Source organism: Brachyistius frenatus, unplaced genomic scaffold, assembly GCF_029030835.1.
Source record: "Brachyistius frenatus isolate BFR_SWC_R1_liver_20210118 unplaced genomic scaffold, ASM2903083v1 Contig_10, whole genome shotgun sequence".
In the NCBI taxonomy this organism is placed as follows: Eukaryota; Metazoa; Chordata; class Actinopteri; family Embiotocidae; genus Brachyistius; species Brachyistius frenatus.
In genome coordinates this window covers 3,851,692-3,872,500 of record NW_027210609.1, presented here as the reverse complement: position 1 = coordinate 3,872,500, position 20,809 = coordinate 3,851,692, and the positions used below count along the sequence as shown (strand labels likewise).

General features: G+C 40.4%; 1 protein-coding gene across 1 annotated transcript in view; it reads left to right on the top strand.

The window, feature by feature from the left end:
• The window catches only part of LOC138616380 (zinc finger E-box-binding homeobox 2-like), a 20,442-nt gene extending 1,400 nt beyond the window's left edge, over positions 1 to 19,042 (top strand). The window contains exons 2-9 of the mRNA XM_069690620.1: positions 9,392 to 9,676; positions 11,194 to 11,403; positions 12,285 to 12,478; positions 12,658 to 12,769; positions 13,038 to 14,560; positions 14,745 to 14,928; positions 16,751 to 17,380; positions 17,640 to 19,042. Coding sequence (XP_069546721.1) covers positions 9,392 to 9,676; positions 11,194 to 11,403; positions 12,285 to 12,478; positions 12,658 to 12,769; positions 13,038 to 14,560; positions 14,745 to 14,928; positions 16,751 to 17,379 — 3,137 coding nt within the window. The 3' untranslated portion in view covers position 17,380; positions 17,640 to 19,042. The remainder of the gene's footprint in view (positions 1 to 9,391; positions 9,677 to 11,193; positions 11,404 to 12,284; positions 12,479 to 12,657; positions 12,770 to 13,037; positions 14,561 to 14,744; positions 14,929 to 16,750; positions 17,381 to 17,639) is intronic.
• Positions 19,043 to 20,809: the final 1,767 nt, after the last annotated feature.

Below are 20,809 nucleotides of genomic sequence, written 5' to 3'. Positions count from 1 at the left end.
TTCTTGTATATTGTGTTTTAAATGTGATTTGAGTAGTAAGATTAAGGCATTTTAGCATTTAATATAGTAAACTGCTCTTTTTAAAAAGACTGCGCCATGCATAACACCTAACAGATCTTATATACAGACGTCTGAAGTTGACAAAGTCAGTGGGATACCAGGCATATTTGTTTCACCCTCAAAACAAATGTGCTCTGGTGAAGAATTGAAAGTTGCAGCTCGAGTTGAACTAACCAAATCCCGCATCGCATAACTGTTAAGCTCAAAGAGAAGTTTTATTTAGCGTATACCCCTATTAAAAAACTTCAGAACCTTTGTACCCCGTCAGAGAATGTTTTAATATTCAAAAGGAGCCACTATTGTGTGGTTTCTTGCGCCAATGTACAAAATAAAGAGCCACATCAGAGGGCTGGAACAGTCCCTGAGCATTTTCATGTGTAAGAAAAAAGAGGGAAAACAAATTTGGAGGGGGGAGACAGGGGTATTTATAGAGTGGTGTGAGAGTCTTTGCAATGACAGGAGCCTAATGAAGTGGAGTTTTGGTTTTGATTCACAATGTGGTGAGTGCGTGGGTCCCTCTGTGACCGTTACTGCATTCCAGCACCGATTCCTCGGTACACGGAAACCAGCACGGGCCACAGGAGGAGGCGGCAGGCCAACTCAAAATAACGTGTTCCTCTAACCGACCTAACCTTTCTCACCAACACTGGTCTTACTTCCATCGCAGCAGATGCACATCGAGCGCGGTGGCACTGACAGTGTGCTCAAACATGGCAGCAGAGATCTTACACACCCTGAGAAACAGTATGTGTATAGTTGTTAAGTCAATTTGTCACTACTGGTGAGTCACTGAGACAGAAAGTGACTCAAATGGCACAATTGAGCATGACGTCCAAAATGGTAGTGTCTTTTTTTTTTTAACTTTGATAGGTCAGTGGAAATTGTATTTATGAGTTTACTATAACTATGCAATGAGGACAATTACAGTGACTGAAGTCATTATTATGAATGGCGAATGGTCTGGATTTTTTGTTGCTGAAAATATTTCGAGAAGAATTATAAATTGTCAAAATGTGCAGTTTTGTATTTTTCTCTTTTGCCTATTTTTTAATTCAACAAATAGTTATTCGAAGGTTTGTTATAGAATCTATCTAACTTGCTATATCCTGGTTCTGACAGCAGATAAGTTCATTTATCTTTTTCTCTGAAGATCAAAAGTGACACTTATGCAAAAAAACCCACATGGGCTTGCTTTGAAGGTTAAAGGTGGTGTTAATAAAGGTAACATCTTTTTTTTGCCACTGTGGTGGTCGACAGGCCAGGTAAACATGCTGGCAAACATGTAGGCTGCAGTACACAGGAAACCTCCAAAGGAAGAAGAAACAACCACAAAGCCTTTTTGCACACCTCGGCACTCACACCTTGCCTCATTTTTGCAAAGAGAAAAACTGATTGCCGCGTTATTTTTTGCAAACAAATTGATGATTCTCTTCAGTAAACAGCTAACAGTCACAAGTGTGCATCCAAACAGTAAGCTTTTTTTTTTTTTTAAATTTGTTTTATTTAGTTGTTTTAAGTGCTTATTCTGTCTTTTAGTGTGAAAACTACCCAGCATACAGCAGCTAAACTGTGAGGCAGCACTTGTGTCAGACAAAACATTTATCATATATATTAGTGTCTCTTCTTTTTCTTTTACTCTGACTTTATTGTGTTTTCAGCATAAAAACAAATCCTTAAAATGACACTGTGGTGCTCATCCATTTTTTAACCCTCCGTGGTTTATTTTGAGTTATGCGCAACACCTATAGCAACTCTAAGTTAAAGCAGGATACCGTATATATAAGAAGTGATGTCATCCATTGTACAAGATCAGAGATAATACAGTTATGTTCTCAGTGATAAGCTAAGTATCCGTTCCTCTTAACCATACCTGTGAGAAATGCAAAGCTATTAATTTTGAAGTTCCTGTTGAGGCAGCTGTCAGACCTTTGCTCAACATCAGTTAACATCATTACAGGCTACAAAAATATATCATGGATGTCTAGAGTTGACTCACCACAGTCTAAGAATACAGAGCTGGGAAGGGAATCTACAAGAGGAGATGACTGTGTTTCCTCTGCCTTCACACTGGCACATTCTACCTTTAGTCACAGTTTTTTCACAGGTTTACCGGCACATATATGCACCTTTATGGTGTGATTACTGGTCTAGGCCACAGGTCTTTTGGGCCTCTTTCCCGCTCCTGTTCATTCTCACTACGCCTCTTCCTTTCCGTCTCTAGACACACACAGAAATAGAGAAAACACTGTCTGATCGTATGTTTACTAGTGTGTAATGTGCTAGTGTGGCATCCGTGTTTGGCAGCATCAACATGGACTAATCAGAAATGTTTAATCTCAATACAATGCACTGTCTGAAATGCCACGTGTTACCAATACATTTATTAATTCACACACGCTACACATTATTTAGAGTATGTCAAAACAAAGCAAAGTAGACATGAGTAAAGTGAGGATATTGATTGTTAAAAATATAGAAAACAGCAGACATGTTATTGTCTTCTCAGTTTCATCATGCTGTTGATTAGCAGACAGACTGTAAGTTACAGCTTTGTTAATTGTTTGAAGGTTTTCCTCTACATTGTTTTAGTTTGTTTGCTGTTGCATTAATGATCTGTATGTCTGTTGAGGCCACATGAGAGCAGGTTTCTAAGCATGTGGGGTTGTTTGTTCGCTGCAGTGATGTGACACACAGATAGAGAATAGCAGATCAGTAATACTGATATCAATCCATTTTCAAATGCCTTGGCCTCTTCAGAGCAGCCATGGCAGCTGTACCCAACACCACAGTGTGTTACAGTCGGCCTGTTTGGGGGCTACACTTTGATTTGCCAAACATCGTCTGAAATGTTGCTGAGAGCTCATATGTGAATAATGAAACTAACACCAGCAGTCACACTAAAAGAAACACTAGTTGACAAAACTACTTTGTGAGCATCAGTGAATGGCTCAGTGGCTTTGAAACTAATAAAATGCCTAAAGAGATTCTATTTTTGTGTCACAAAGGCCCTAAATGAAGGGAATCATTAAAAGCCACACTGAACAAAAGTGAAATAGTTTCAATACGATGTTGTTGGTGCCAATTAAGAGATCCCGGCTTAATGTGCAGGGTTGTGCTGCTGTTGTTCGCCCTTCTGTCTGTGCAGAGCCTTCGTCAATATGAGGAAATTAGCTTGCTGTTGATTTCTTGGGCTGATTTTTGTGCGGCTGTTTTGTTTTGTGCGCCTGTGTGTCTTTCAAAGTGCAGATGTTGCCCCTTAGCTGCACATTCTGTGGTGGTGTTTAAATACTCGGACAGGGTGGTGTCTCCTAATGAGCGGGACATCTAAAGGCGAAGAGCTGTGACTTTGCTGCTGTGGCATCCCATAGGGCTTCCACTTTTCTGTCTGACTGCAGTTCAGATATTCTCGGAGCTTTTTGTCACGTAATTCTGGGCTATGTTTGATCATATCGCAGTACTGCAAGCTGGTCTTGCTCCCCGTTTTGGCCCACAAGTCATGTTTGTTTGTTTTTTTCTGCATTTCTCTATACTCTGGTTTGAGTGTGTGTGTGTGTGTGTGTGTGTGTGTGTGTGTGTGTGTGTGTGTGTGCTGAGGGAATTTCCCTCTGTAACGTGTTTTTCACACTTTGACATCAGTTGGAGAATTTATGTCACCAACAGTTTGACACTGTTGCTTTCTGTATTTTTTCTTCTTGAATTCCTCACTCCTCTGTCTTCCTCTCATCTTTTTCTTTCATGTCACTTTTTCTTTCTTTGTCTCTTTGCTCTTAGACTAATTTATGCTCTGTGCAGTATTCTTCACGCACTGGTGTCTGTGCACCGCTATGTCATGGTTGTCACCCCCTTTCTCTAGCACACACCACAGCGCTGTGTACCAAATACCCTGCAAGAATGCAAAATCACATACTGCACCACACATCACATTTGAGCATCTCTTCCTCCACACTGATATGACCTTTACAATCCCCATCACAGTGTCACACTTTCAGTCTCATTTAATCTCACCAGAAGCCATTTGCAAACTGTGTGTGTGTGTGTGTGTGCGTGCGTGCATGCGTGTGTGCACGTGTGTGTTTGCGTGCGTGTGCGTGCGTGTGCATGTGTGTGTCTCTGCCAACCAGCTTTGAAACAACTGCAATCAGTTGAACTAAAACTTGATTTTGCAATTAAGGCTTTCATATCAATGTGTTTGTGGTTATTTTCACCATCGTTAGACAAGAATGTTTGCACTTCCTTTTGACTGGCCACAGAAATGCAGTAAAAGTGTAGCAAACATCGCATTACCACCATTCCTATTGGTTAGCATGTAATTCAGAGCATTTAATCCTCAATTTGCTGTCAGCATTCATTAACTAATCTGTAGAACATTTGCGAAAAATTGAAATCAAGAGTTCCAAAATGAGACAACTACTAAGAAGAAAATCCAGCACTACGTTTTCTGGTGAGTAAATTAAACTCACATAACAGTTAGTATCAAACACTGACTTATAAACTTCCAAGATGATAACATTTTCCAACATTCAACGAGTGTCATCAGACAATAGTTGGATTCTTTTTTAGAACATGTCCCAGGTATTTTCATTATGTATTTGGTTCAATAACACAGAAAGATTAAACATGAAATGACTTTTTTTTTTTTTTTTCCTCTCAGAGTTGTTAAGGCAGGTAAAAAAAAAAAAAAAAAAAAAGAGCAGGCCAAGGTGCCAGAATCAGAAGGAGCCATCACCCTGAGAGACAGAGAGAGAGTGAGTTGCTGCTAAGATGAAGGAGATCAGGTGGGAGGCGTTTGTTCTTGGTTGCGGTCCTCCCCTGACTCATTGTACGAATGGCAGACAGCAGGTATGAATAGGAGAGCTGCCACAGTGAGAACTTTTTAAATGGCATGTTTGATCTTGGCAATATATTTAAAGAGAAGTGCTCGCTGTCGACACGAGTGCACTCTGCAGATGAATATGGACCTACCTCATCTCTGAACTGCGCTCATAGGTACTGTAAAATGACATTACACACATCTTATTGCTCGTGCTTTTTGTTTAGCATGTGGGTGTCCGTGACCTTCCTGTGGTAAATTACTGAGTTCAGAATAGCAAGTGTTGACACCTGTGAAACCAGCGTAGCATGGACAGAGCATCATTTCATACATGAACTAAACTTGATGACCAAATAGTTTTATTTGAAATGTATTTTCTTTATATCAAAGTAAGTTCTGTGACAAAAAATATGATGGAGCAGTACGTTTTCAATCATGCCACAGTGTATTCAGTTGGCTGAATCTTTGCTTGTTTTTGACATTTTAACGGCTACATGTTGTACGGTATAAAATGCATCACATGCTACTGTTCTGTGCATGTGCACCACATGTCCCTGTTATATTGCACTGACATACATTATGTCATATTAAGTGCAACAAGGATATTATTTCTTCCAGGGAGCTGGATAACTTTTTATTGATTTAAATATTTCTAAATTGATTTAAATGCTAAAAGGATGATGTATAACAGTTGTTGCAACCTAAAAAGAAATATATAAAATCTTTCAATTGTAGAGCTAAATTTGGATGTTTAAAATACTTGTGACTAAATTTCTATTTCAATTACAAAGTTATTTTAATCGTGTTTATATTATGTATATGGACCGTATATATTATAATATATTATATTATGTGAAAAATGGTAAAAGATTTCCCCTTATATGACAAAAACTATAACACAACATGAGTGCACATCATATTTAAGCCATATAGAAAGTACTTATTAAAGGTTAGACATAAATGTAGGAAATAATGCTACTTGTTTTCAGTTTCGGTGTTGATCAAAGCATATTTCAGACAGCTATCATGTGTTAAACTAATATTTGCTTGAAAAGTTATTTGTAGCTGTGTATTGGTTGTTGTTATGTCATATGAGTAGTATAAATCTATTAAGCATCATAGAGAATATTATATTTCCATCATTCTGGCTTTGTTGTAACAATTTTGAATTGTAAAAATCAACAGAATGGGAACCGTTAGATTGTGCAGTAAATTGGGAACGGCCTTGTTTGTTGCCATTTAAAAACCAAAAGAAACAAACAAGGTAATTTCAAGGTAATTATTGCGTACTTACCATTTAGCCACATAATTGCTAAGCCAATGCCAGATCACATGCGTGCATCGTAAAATAAACTGCATCTTAGCGTGTTGCTGTACAGTAGATGCCCTCCAGCAAATAAACAGTGCCGAGTCGGAGCAGCACAGAAGCAGTCTGCGCACTGCTGAGTTAGTGCAAAAAAAAAATGCTGAGAAGATCTCTTTCTTTATCTGATTTTTTTTAAATTTTGTTTTTCTGGTTTGTATTTTAATGTAGTTGTGTAAAATCTGTCTTTCTGTTTTACACGCATATGATGTTATGTAGGCATTATGTACCTCTGTCTTTTCAAATCTGACTCAACTATGTAGATGATTAGAATAAAAACTTCTGCAGGTCATCATTTTTTTTAGGTTTCAGATCATGTACAGATGGATCACATGACCCCGGATAACCATAAAAGCAATGTTCCTCTTATCAGGGTAAAATTCTGTGTTTCTGACTGGTGTCCCAAGCTTAAACAATTTAAAATAGACTTGTTTCTGGCAAGCAGACCGTCAATCTTTCAAATGTTCACTCACAGGGAAGGAGTCAGACAGATTAAAATAGTGTTGCACTGTTTGATTTGAACACACAGTTGTTGTCAACCTATCACAAACAATCCCCAGAAGACAGTGATCGACAATGTCAAGCATGATGCAGCACAGTTCGGTTCTTTGTATGAGTCATATTCTTCCCACGCACGCAACAGTGCATGCACAAATACCAGTGTATTGTTTTCTACTATGCTGTTCTGTATGTTTTTCTGTGTTCACTGTCTTTCAGCAGGTCACACTTTCTTAAAACTATTGCAGCTCCTCTGTATTTTTACACACAGTCTGTACTTGCAGTCAGTTTCAAAACTCGTGCTCTGTTCAAAGATTGCTCAAAGATTTAACTGTCCTGCTCCAACAAAGAAGACCTATTTGAAGGATGCAATCGCTATCCAAATAAATAAATCAACGGGCCAGATAATGAAAGCCATCCCAGCTCGGTGCACTTTAATGACAGCAGATGTAGACTTAGTGTCACTCATTGTCATGGGAGAGAAAATTAGAGCCAATTTAATGCTAATCTGGACCAGATTTCCGTCTTTTTTTTGTCCCAGCAGTATGTCCTGTGATCCCAGGAATCTCCTGCGGGGCTGATAGGTCGACCTCAACTCCATAACATAACTTTGTAGCTGCGTGCTGCAGTAAAGCACATTTGATGACCAATTTCACCCCCCATAAGAACAAGTCATTCCTCCCCATGTTAGTAAAGCAGCACTGCATGAAGCGTGCACTGGGCGGCTGGCAGCGGGTGAATCAGAGCTTTGCATGAGTGCACTTTATACAGGGGTGTAATGAAGCTGTGGAAGGACACGCAACTTGCTGATACAAACAGATACAAGTGTGGGTGTTACATTGGGAGATTAACATATTTTTCAGAAGAATTTGTCCAAATTGTACACGCTGACTCGCAAGTGTTTTAGGTTTTTGTGATTGCGGGCCGCCCCTTCTGTAGCACCGGGCCCCCTTTAGCTCTTTCAGTAATAGAGTGAGTGTCTGTGTTATCAGTGTGTGTTTGTGTCTCCTAGTTGTGAAGCTGATTTTTTTTTTTTTTTTTTTTTTTTTTGTGTGTGTGTGTTGTCTCACACAATGTACAGTGGCTTTTGTTCCTGTGAGCTGTGGGTTGTAACTGGATGTTTAGATGAGTTGAAAGCAAAGTACTCATCAATTATTGTGACCACCAGGCAGTAAGGGTGTAGCTGGAATAACTCAAACTAAAATGAAAAACTTTAGAGCGACTGAGAGTTGTTTTGACATTTTAATGAAAAAACGTTTATGATAAGAGCTGTGAAACCTTATTTTCTCCGTGATCCAATAAAAGAGAAAAATATATTCAATATAAGCATGATAATATTGCACTGCGACCTAATTAAGATACTGTACTTATCAGAAGCCTTATTTCCACAACACAAAGAGCAGGTATCTCCCTGTGTATGTTGGCACAGCCCCTGCTCCTCCCTCAAATTGGGACATATTTCAAAGAGTCTATTTGCATTCTTAAATCGTCATTATTTGGTTGTGATTAGATATTTGACAATCAGCAAGGGGGCGGGGGAGGCGGAGGTGGAGGGGAGGTGGGAGAAACAGAGTGTCCTCAAAAAAAGCTTTGGAAATGAGAGCCTACAGCTGAAATCCCAGGCATGTGTTTGTGATTGTCATTTATTGTCTTTGCCATGGGAAAAAGTAATGCGCCTTTCCAGTGTTTCTGCAGTCTGGGCACAAACGGTACATTTTGAAATTTCAATATGGTGTGTATCTTTTCTTCTTGCTGCGGCATTACATTGCTGCTGCGTTGTTTTTTATGAATTGTTCACGTGATATATCATGTATGTGCTAAAAATATAGATTTACACAGATTCACATAAGCTGTATTCCTTTAAAACAATTTCATATTTTAACAGTTCAAGTTGAAAGTGACAAAAAAGTAAATCTGCAAATAAAAAAATCTGTCACTTGACAAATAGTAATAGTCATAGTCACTCTGATAAATACCAACATTAAAACGAGCTGTTTTCCCGAAGGTGACTTGTTTAAAGACTGGAGACTTTATTAAATACATATATTTATATTGTGTATCTGTTTAAAAAAAATCGAACCGTCAGAGTAAAACCTTTTGGAAACTGACCAGAAGTTGCTGGTATTATTATATTGATCATCAAATCAAACCACATAAAGCTATATCATGAGAGGAAAAACCATTAACATCAGCTTCACATGAAAATGATTTAATTCCTCTTACTCGAACAATACTGAAATACCAATAAATAGGAAAAAAAACAAATAATATTACATTGTCTTCTTTTTAAATCACATGCCAGATTTATTGAATTTATAGTTTTGAATTTGTGTTTGTGTTTTTTCCCTGTTTATTTTCAGTTCCTCTCATATTTGTTTAACAATTGTGCAGCTTTGTCTCTGGTTTGCATTGGTCATAATCGATAGCTCACCACAGTGAATGTCAACTGAAATTATAAGAAACACATGTCAATGCGTTAATGTTAGAAAGATACTTTTATCGGTTTGGATGCCAAAATTCTTTTAATGGTCTCTAATTTTAAATGTAGATTAGAGATGTATGTTCATAATGAGCATATTATGGGTTTGCTGCATTTTAAAATGACTCTTCATCCTGAGCCAGATTCTTCTCTATACCCTGAATGTTTTATGTTCTCGCAGTGGATGCTGAGCAAGTGAGTTCACTGGGATCCGAGGGGGAGGATGAAGTGGGTTTGTGGAGCCTGGAGCCCCAGGACTGCCAGGAGAGCCTGGACAAAACGAGCCTGACGCTCAGCGAGGGGACGGAGGAGCCCAGCAGTCCCACTCAGTCCACGCGACCGCACAGCCTCAGCCCCGGCAGCAGGAACTGCTGGGGCCAGGTGGAGTCGGAGGCCAAGGCCGCGGAGGACACCACCTACACATCCACCGACAGGGAGGGGGACCAGGAATCGCTGAGGATGTACTGTAAGTCATAAACTAGAGTAAAGTGCTGCCTGGTTAGAAAATATAATCCCTGCATTAGTTTCCAAAGAAGTAACACCTGGCTAAGACAGTAGCAAAGTGCTATATATATATATACAGTAAATACACGAGACTGCTGTGTATGACACCGCTGTACGTGTAAACAAGTTTATACTGTTTTTCTGATGCAAGACACTGGCAGTCTCATGATGCCTCTCAGAGCCCTCTAGATACACCTTCATATCAGCTCCTTGTGAAACCATGCCTTCCCTACAAGCTGTTCCTTTTTTTCGCTCTTCTCTTTGAAAAGGCAGCCTTCTGAAAGCATGACAAAAGAACTCATCCCACACAATGTCACAATATTTCCATGCATCAAAGAGGTGACGTTACGGTACTGAAATCAGCACTGCGCGACGTGAGGCTTTCCCTTTTATTTAGGAGAGATCAAAGGCTCACGCGGCTTGCCTACTAACAATCACTTAGCTCCCTCGCCTCGTGTGATTTGGCCTTGCCTGATGAAGGCAAAGCTGAGTTTTTACAACACTCAACCACACAGGCTCTTCCCTTCACCACATAAAAAAGCAGCTCGAAATATGCCAACATCTGCAAACATTTGAAAAATCTTCCTCTCATAAGAGTCGCTGCAAGCAAAGCTGATTGGTTTGAACTGCGATAGGAGGTGCCTTCTCTTTTTCACGTACATCTGTGGGTTTCTCTCCCTTCCTGCTTCTCACTGCAGTCCAGCGCACACATGAGAAAGAATCCTTAAATCTAGTTTCATATCTGGCCAAGTTAGTTCCCTGAATGTATTGTTTTATCTGTCACTCTTTGTGGTAACAATTTAGTCCCATTATACTCAGTTGCACAGTGTCACTTTACAGTTTACCCCCACTCAGTGCAAACACACATGAATACATGAACAGAGCATGTACACTCAAACAAAAACAGAACAAACACTCCTGCGAGAACTTAACAAATGAATTAAAATGTGAGAGCAGAGACGGGGCTCGAGCCCACTGATGCAGCCACTGACAGGAAAACTGATCATCATGTGAAATGTTCAACTCAAAAGGCTCGTGGAAAACTCAAGAGCTAGTAAAAGTCACAAAGCAAAGAATATATGCATCTTCACTGCATATTGCTTAATAATCCGAGCGAGTACAAAAGGTTCTTTGTGTAGCGAGTATCATTTTTTGTTTTGTTTTCTGTATTATTTAAATGGTCTTTAAATCTTTTTTTTTTGGTTACAGTTTTGATCTCGGGGAGACTTTTAACCCGTTAAATAAATGAAAAAAAAAAAAAGAATCTTGGAGCAATAATAATATTTTTGTGCAACAGTCACCAAAGAGGCCGAGTGTGCATGTTTTGGAATTGAGCCTATCTTTTACAAAATTGCAGAGACTGCAGTTTAATGTAAGCTCTAACTTCTGGTTACAGATGAACATATATTCATTTATAGATGATTTAGTTCCTCTATATGTATATATATATATATATATATATATTTATCTTTCCCGCAGGTAAGAGCTCAGACTCCCAGAATCCCTTTGAGGACCTAGCCCACTATGAATTCCTGGCCAAGTTGAGGAAAGCCTCAACCTCAGCTAGTCTTTTGGACCATCTGAACCACAACGGCACAGCAGCCGAGTACCACCTGAGCAGCCGACACGACGAGCTGCCTCCAGCCATCTGGTCACCAGGAGCTCAGCACTGCTCACCTGAGGGAGCAGGTAGGCCAACGTGCGACAGCGGCAACAACGACGATATTAGCAGTGACTCCTGAGTGTGTTGTTAGTTTTGCTAAACGGTTCGGGTGCAGGCTGACAGTTAATAACAGTGACACAGCTTCCGCAAGATATACGCTAATGTCGTTCGAAGAAAATGGAAAGCGAAAAACAAATGATCATTTATCAGCTGCTAATGTCTCAACAAAGAGCTTCCATCCAGGCAAGAGAAAGGCCAACACATGTATGCATTCAAGTTCACATTCCACTTAGTTTTAATATTTTACACATTGTTTAAAATTTCATATTGAATATATAAAGTTTATATCCAAGTCATAGGTCGTTAACTGATTTAAATATGACAAAATAAACATAAAACTGAAGTTTCATTGATCAAATAAAAAAATAATACATAGTTTAATTATGTCAACACATAAATGAAATTAGTCTAAACAATGTCAATGTGCAGTATTTTCATGCAACTATCTAACATAACTCTCGCGTGTGTACCTTTATAAACTAGACCGAGATCATTTATGAGTTTTGCTCAATTTACTGAGATCTTAAAAACATGAATTATTCAGGTAATCCTCTTATTTCAATAAACAACCTGCATGACCATATATATATATATATATATATATATATATATATAGCTTACCATAGCATGTGAGTGGGAATGAAAGACCTACTCTGTATATATTGTGGCCCTGTGATAAACTGGCAACACATCCAAGTCGTGCTCAATGCATGCTGGGATAGCTCCACGGCCCCACAGACATGAACAATACATTATGGTTTAGAAAATGGATCGATGGATATATTCAATGAATGCGTGTCAAAATTGTATCGGCCTGTTTAAGATGCCCCCTCTCTCTGGACTCCAGATGCAGGCAGGACCCAGCAGGCCTGTCCATTTTGCCACCGGGTTTACCAGCGAGGAGCCTCATTGAGGGACCATGTCAAATACTGTCAGGAGAGGGAGGGGGGGCACATGGTCTGTCCACTCTGTGGATACACTGCCACCCTAAGGTCTCAGATGGAGCGGCACCTTGCACTTCACAACCAAATGCAGGATAAGGTAAAATGCACACAAAAAAAGAAACTAAATGACTGCGATGGGTTATTTTAAAACTGCATTTTGTTTAGTATCACAAGGTTTGTGTTTGCTAAAAGTGACAATTATATGTCTTCACACCCTGAAATCGCTTCCTCAGTGTGCTGCAGTGTAAAAGTAATGAAACTATTCTGTCTTCCTAGAGTGCCATCACTTTAGACCAAGGCTTGGAGACCAGGAAGTTCAAATGTCTGCAGTGTGGGAAAGCTTTCAAGTACAAACACCACCTCAAAGAACATCTCCGCATCCACAGCGGTGAGACAAAATAACATCAAAACCGTTGTACTCACCCATCAATTTGCTATTGTTTCCACTGTATCGCCAACCCTTACTTATTGTGCAAATTATATGTTATGAAATTATACCCAAATTGATGTGTTGACAGAAAACAAATTAGGATAATTCACGAGCAGACAAGAGAATTATGAAAAATTTAAAAGAGATCACACCCATGCAGAAGGTATTTTCAACTTGGTTTTGGCAGTTTTTCATTAATGCCTCTTCTCCGTGTCTCCTTCTTTAGGTGAGAAACCTTACGAGTGCTCCAACTGTAAGAAACGTTTCTCTCACTCCGGCTCCTACAGCTCCCATTTAAGCAGCAAAAAGTGCCTAAGTGGCGGAGGGCATGGTGGGGGAAACCCAGGCGGAGCCAGCGGGGCATTTAATGGACACAGCCAAAGCTCCTTCCACCACTCATTTCCACCTTCTCCCTCTGCTGGCGGGGGTAGAACCGGTAACGACAAGAGCACCGTGTTGGCTTCACAGAACCAAGATAATACGAGGCCTTTGGGTCGACTACCTGTGGATCCTCACCAGTTTCCACTGCAAGACCTAGACCAGAACACCACAAGCTTCTCCGGCGCGTCAGACCTGGCTCGGCTTTGGGACCCCTCGGCAGACCTCTCTCTGAGGGCCAATATCCTAAAAGGGACTACTCTGCTGCCTTATCTCCACTCCGGGACCAAGTTTGAGCACATGCTGCAGGAGATGTTTCACAGGGATGTGAAAAAAGATGAAGAAATGGATAGAGAACAGGGAGATGAAGAGGACAGGAGGAAGATTCACAATGGAGGAGGGCCTGAGAGGAAGGTGTCACCTGACAGGAGAGGAGAGGCGGTGAGATCAGGTGAAGCGGAGAGAGGTGTTCTTGGGGTGACATGTCGCTGGTGCTCGCAGCTTTTCCCCAATGTGGCGGTGCTGCTGCAGCACGAGCGCTACCTCTGTAAGATCAACAGGGAAGCAGTGGAGGTGCCTGAAAGGTTTCGCAGGAAAGAACACTGCTCATCGCCTTCGATCTTTCCCAGACCTCTCCAACCAGAGAACAGCAAACAAAGCGAAGGAACCAACGGCCTCCCTGGAAACAAGTCACCTTTACAGAAGCCCAGCTGGCACTCTGTACCTCAACAGCTTTTGGTCGCTATGCACTCTCCCCCGCAGCCCCGCCACGACGCCCTCGCCTCGCGAGTGTTCTGGTCCGGCCAGGAAAAGGGCAGCCCAAGTCAGCTGATGCATCATTCCCCACAGCTGTCATCACCTCGAGGCAGCAGAAGAAGAGTTCCCACCTCAGGATTCAGCTCTCCTGCCTGCCTCGATCTCACCAGCGGCCCTCCCGAACTCCCCTCGCCCAAGAAAGAAACCAGCAGCCCCTGGTCAGCACAGAATGAGCCTCTGGACCTCTCCCTGCCCAAACAGCTCTCGGACCAAGCGAGGAGAAACAAAACTGTCAATGGCATCTCAGCCAGAGGAGAGAGGAGAGAGCTCGGGACACAACAGCTCGGTAGACCAAGTTCAACTTCGCATCTGACCCTGCACCAGCACCCGATCTTCAGCGGGGCCGCAGCTCCCGTGTTTCCAGGCTCCCTGTACAATGGCTTCCCTTTGTTCAGCCAGGCGGGTGTAGGGCTTTCAGGACACGATGGCATCGCGGCGATTCCCTTCAGCCAGACAGCCAACAGCCCTGGGTTTCTCTCTCCGATGGCTTACATGATGGAGGCGGAAGCAGAGGCTGCACTGAAAAAGATCTACCAGGACAGACAAGGTCTAATGGTGAGTCAAGACTTTTCTCTAAAAAGGGGTACAGAACCTCAAAATGATTCCAAAGTACACGAGAAACACACAAATCATCTTATATTACAAAACAAAAACAAAAACAAATGACTGTAAATATGTGTAGAACTAAAACCCACTCAAATGTACACATAAAATACAGTCATACTTGTTTTCTGCGCAGGGTGAGGCGTTAAACCGCGGCACTCTGGACTACCTCTCTCTAATCGACGAGGGGTTTGAGGGAGAAGGAGGACCAGGAAGGAAGAGACTGAAGAAGACAGAGGAGGGCCTTTATGCCTGTGACATTTGTGAAAAAACCTTCCAGAAGAGCAGCTCTCTGCTCCGACACAAATACGAGCACACGGGTCTGTAACTCCAGCAAAACCTGCATTTAGTTTATACATTCTTAAAATATTTGTTGAAAAGGAATAGTTGGGACATTTTGGCACACGTGTTTATAAGCTTTCTTGCTGATAGTTAAACGACACAACTCTCATGTCTGTCTGTGAAATATAGAGCAGCTGGTTCGGTTAGCTTAGCACAAAGACTAGAAACGGTGAAACGGCTCACACGACTGTTCAAAGGTGACAACATCCACCGGCGAACAACTGCAAACATCTGGATTGTTTCATCTGCACAAACAGTTAAGCCCTGACAACAACGCATTGGGGTTTTTACATGTCAAGTCTATTTCTTGTTCGGGTGCACTCAGCGAGGAAATAGTCCGACACATTACCCACACAAGTAATCACACCTTTCTGTTTTTAGCTTCGGTTTCAGTGATGAAATTAGATATAACGTGATAGTTAGTGAGCTGCATATTTTTGGTACCTTAGGACAGGCTACGTCCCTGTTTCGCAGGGGCCTACTACGAAGTAAGTTCAACATACCCAGGCTTTCTTTGAATGAGCTGGCTCGACAAAGCGGAAACTCTGTCAGAGATAATTGGTACTACGACGGCGGTCATCAGCTTTCTCTGTTAACTCGGGCTTTCCGCTTCAGGCTCTGAGCGCGTTCACGTAAAAGAGGAGGTGTTTGCAGTATTTGACCAATCACGAACACGGACAAGCGTACTGACAGCAGAGCGACATATTTTTTTTTTTGAAAACGAGGAGCAAACTATAATTAAAAAAAAAAAAAAAAAAAAAACTATAATGAAGTGAACTCATAATCCACACTGAAAGCAGCACATCTGCAGCTGCTAAATGACGGAAGGATGTGTGGATACGTCGCCGAAGTTGAAAGACTTATAATATCACCGTCCCACAAAGTGCACAGGAAGATCAGACTGATTACATGTGGATGTTTCATTAAATTAATGTCTTATTAGATGTATTCTCATGACGTGTATGAACGTTGTAGTCGTATCATTTCACCTGCAGCCCCAGCGGTGTCAAACAGATTGAGGAGTAAATGAGAAATAAATATATATTAAAAAAAACATAATCCAAAGCGATAGGTAAGTTTACTGTCGTATCTTGTAAGTATAAGTGCAGTACTTTAGTGCATCAATAAGTGCCTGTGGTTGGATGATATCAGTAAAAAAACATAATGATATTAATCTATATCTCGTATAAAATCCCCGGAGAAAGTCACAGAGGTTTGTCGGTCTCTGAACTGTCTGCCTCCTGCAGAGGACCGTCTTACTTCACGTAGCGAGCTCCACTGGATCTTCTCCGATTTGGCGATGACATTTTTCAGAGAGAACTGATTGGTCAGTAGGCGGTACTTTTTTACGTTTTCATCCGATATCTCCAACATAACCTGCTGCGGGCCAGGTTAAGTTTGCAGCATCAGTCACCATGGTGATCTAGCCATTTTAAAAGAGAGCCACCGTCCTGACACTGACAACCCTGGCTTTAGTCTCAACATACCTCGCTAACCCACTAATCTCGCTTTGTCGTTCACCCCTCAGGTCTTTGCGCTAAACTAACCAACTGCTGGCGGTATCTTCATATTTCTTTCTGAGCATATTTCCCAAATTGTAAAACAACTCCTTTGGGAAAGTTTATAGAAGTTATAGAGGTTATAGAGGTTTATAGAAGTTTAAAGAAGAAGCCCTATTCATCCTCTAAGAAATGTCAGTAAATTAAGTTTGAAATTGTTGTCTTTTTTTATGTACAAAAATGCCCATGAAAAGTATTTTTATAGAATAATAGAGACAGCTTCTCTGTGTTCATTCAACAGGCAAGCGTCCTCATGAGTGCAAGATCTGCAACAAGGCTTTTAAGCATAAGCACCATCTGATCGAACACAGCCGGCTGCACTCTGGAGAGAAACCCTACCAATGTGACAAGTGCGGCAAACGCTTCTCTCACTCGGGCTCATACTCCCAGCACATGAACCACCGCTACGCGTACTGCAGCAAAGACCAGGACCCAGACCAAGACAACGAGGAGATGCCTCTCACTCCCGGAGCGAGTAACAGCCTCATGGGCCGCCTTGCCGAAGACACCCCTCTGTCCTTGGATGACACCCAAACTCCCCACTCCTTTCTCAGCGATTCCAGTCTGGATGGAGCTGCGGATGTTCTCAAAGAAGAGGAGGAAGAGGAGGCAAGAGTTAGGGATGACCATGTGAGGAAAGCACACGTGAGTTTGTCAGAGGCAGCAGAGGAGCTGGAAGGTAGCCCCATCCAAGAATCACCTTCAGGGGATCATGGAGTTCAAAATGAGAGAAACAGTTTTGATGTGGGAAATCACATCGACAGTAGAGAGAGCCACATCTGGGACCGAGACACAGAGGACCAGAATGGAGACTTGGACAAATGTGAACTGAGCCTGGATATATCAGAGCTACCCAGAATAAAAACTTAAGGTGACTTTGATAAGCCATTACAATGCGTATACGGTATATATTAAGACTTTTAATAATTTTTTCTCACACATATTGTGGCTTGACTGAGTTTTTTTTAATGTACAGAACTTCCAAAGGATACACAGCCTTAACGTGGATGAAGCCATACAAAAAAATATATGTGATAATACAAATTACAGTATTGTATCTTGTTATATAGACTTGATGTACCTATAGTGTTTTTATTTGTTTGTTTGTTTTGTTGTTTGTTGTTTTCCAGGACAGCTGAACCATTTGGGTTGACTGGTCTGCAGTTGTGTCACATATCCAGATGAGACGTTGCAAAGATCTCTTGTTTTACATGCTTGCTGCTGCGGCCTGTTGCACAACACCAACACCGAATTTGTTTATTTTTATGTCCAGGATTTAGTTGACTTTTTTTTTTCTTCCTTTTTTTTTTTTTTTTTTTTTACATTTTGACTGTTCACATGTAGATTCACGCCAGTGAGTAGGCGTAAAAACCCGGAAACCCCAAAAACATTTTTCACCTTCTGCTTTGTTAAAAGTTACAGATACAGCCATATCAACAGTCACATGATGCCTACATAGAAATATTCTACAAATCTTTACCTCTACTTTAAGATGAGCAATAACTTTAAAGGTTCTCAGTTAAAATGCACATGCAGCTATAACTTTGTCCCAAAGCCAGTGAGTGTGTGTACAGATACAGTCTACGCTATCATTGCAGGACTTTTGTCATTTATGCTGTGAAATCATAAGGTACAACCAACTTTTCTCTTCAGGTCAACTATGGTGCTCAGTGGCTTTAATTAATCAGCAGCCTGTTTAGTGTTTAGCAGTAAAAAGATAGAAGAACTGGAAGGCGGTTGTTTATTTATTGTTTTAAACAAAAAGCGGTGGACTGCACCTTTTTAATTGTATGCCTTGTTAGGGGACAGTCATTTCTGCCTTTTTCTGGAATATTAAAAGTGGGCAAAATATGAAGTCAGTCTTGAGGGTTTTTCCCCTTGAGTGGGCTAATACAATTTGCACTGTCTCACTGTTTGTTTAATAATCACATGGAGCTGCTCGATTTCAGTTAATGCTAAAACATCTTCTATTTCTCGTAAGGATTTACATGTGCTACGGATTGTTTTCACACCTCCGGAATAATAATGTGTCACATATTTGTGATAAGAAGGTCAAGACTCAGGACACATACATCAGTTTTTAACTTCCTCTTTCTGACTGCAGTGTAGTCAACGTGAAAAGTGTCTCAGATGTACTCAGACACTGCGTAATCCGACAAAGCCTTGGTACGAAGAGATAAGCCGGTGGTGGCTGAGGTGTGACTAAGCTTGCAGCATTCATGCATTCAGTGCGCATAAGACACTTTTTGGTCACAATATGTTTGTGTGTGTGTGTGTGTGTGTGTTTATCACCAAAGATATGCATATGTGACACGCCAACTGCCATCCTACGCCTGCATAGTTCCTTACCTGTTATATTGGGGCCAAAAACAAAAAAGATAGCCAAAATTTGTTTAACTTTCACTCGATGTCTTGCACACTTTTTAATATTTTGTACTATTTTAAAAACATTTCCTGGCACCCATGCAACTTTTGTATTAACTTTTTATATATTTTTTGCATGTTTGTGGATATTTGTAATAAAACTGTACATATTTTGTCACCAGAATCTTGTATTTCATTTATTTTTCTAATTAAAAATGTTAAAACTTTTTCTCTTGTTCTAATTGATAATGTCATGATGCAGAGTTTATGAGGCCGAAAGTAAAGGCCTTACAAGTTAGGCAAACATGTTGGATTTTAGGCTAATATTTTTTTTAGTGGCTGACATATGTTTAAATATTATCTTCTTTCAGATCAGAAGGGGCCTTAAATGATAGACTGGCAAATATGTCACCATGAAATTATCAAATGGCGTTTTTAGTTTTCATTGTAAGCACAGACATCTGCATAAGGTTTGATAACCCCTCAAGATCTCCAGACTGCTTTGTTGCACTGACTTTTTTGCAGCTCTGTCTATTTACATAATGATGTAGATACTTCTGGGTGTCATGCATCAGCAGCGTTTACCAACAACTTCTGATCTTATGAGGTTTGTTGTTTGATCATGAGTGAAAGGACCTCTATTTGACATATTTGTGATCAACAAAACATCTGTCAGACGGTAACATCAGAATCACTGGCAACAAGTCCCATACACGAGTAACAGGTTGCTTGGGTGCCGAGTCTTTTTAAGTTTCAGTTCCCAGTAACAACGGTGTCACAGAGCACACAGGCTGAACACAGCTACAGATGTATTTCACTGTCGGTAGAAAAAATATTCTTCTGTCAACAAGGTCAAGGCACCTGTGTTAGCCATTTTCTGAAATGTCTTCCTTCATTTTGTTAACATTTAGAACAAAATCGAAACAAATCCCCAAATAAAACTATAAAATTAAAAAATAATTTTAAAGGGCTTATAAACCAGTTTTAAAATCTTAACCCAGCAAAGTGTATTGTTAAACTTAAATCTATTCCTCACTCAAATCTTTGCAGGGTCGGAGATAGTTAGTGGGGGACTTAATTCAAAGTGTTAAATCTGCCAGCGATCTGAATGTACACTTTCTAAAGAGGTTCATATATATTTAGATAATGAAAATTAAATTAGTTTTGAGAGCCAATTTGAGAAAAACATGTAACAGACGAAAACATTTCACGCCCTTCTGATTCTCTTCTTTCCACAATCTTAATAAATGGACCGAAAACCATTTTGTCTCAATGATGCAACAAACAAAATAACCACCTACAGATGTAAAACGATTGGTTGTTACATTTCATCAGTGTCTCCGACAGAAATCTGTTGTTGTAAGCAAATTTCTCCCAAAGATTGCAGTGCTTCTACTGTTTTGTCCACATTTATTTATTTTGCATTGGTTCAAATGTTTTGAAAGAAAGAAAGAAAGAAAGAAAGAAAGAAAGAAAGAAAGAAAGAAAGAAAGAAAGAAAGAAAGAAAGAAAGAAAGAAAGAAAGAAAGAAAGAAAGAAAGAAAGAAAGAAAGAAAGAAAGAAAGAAAGAAAGAAAGATGAAAGGATGAAGTAATAGACTTTTAATTTTACTGCCAACAAACTGCTGATTAAGAGGGAAGGGTATTTGATTGGGTCTCTGATGGACTGATTCTAATTTTAGGAGGTGATTAACACCATCAAACCAAAGTGAAATAAAACACATCACAGAACTCAGTCTGCAGCAGTTTAATGCCACTGGGTTTTTATTGACAGAAAGATCCCCTCGGTTTCAGAGTCTGGAGAGAGAACAAAACATACAGCAAAAATACTTTATGAAATATTGGCTGGCTCAATCAGCTTTCAGGCTGCATAATATAATAAATGGTAGCGTCTGATATCATGTTAGGAGGCTGTGGGACACTGGATAAAACAAACA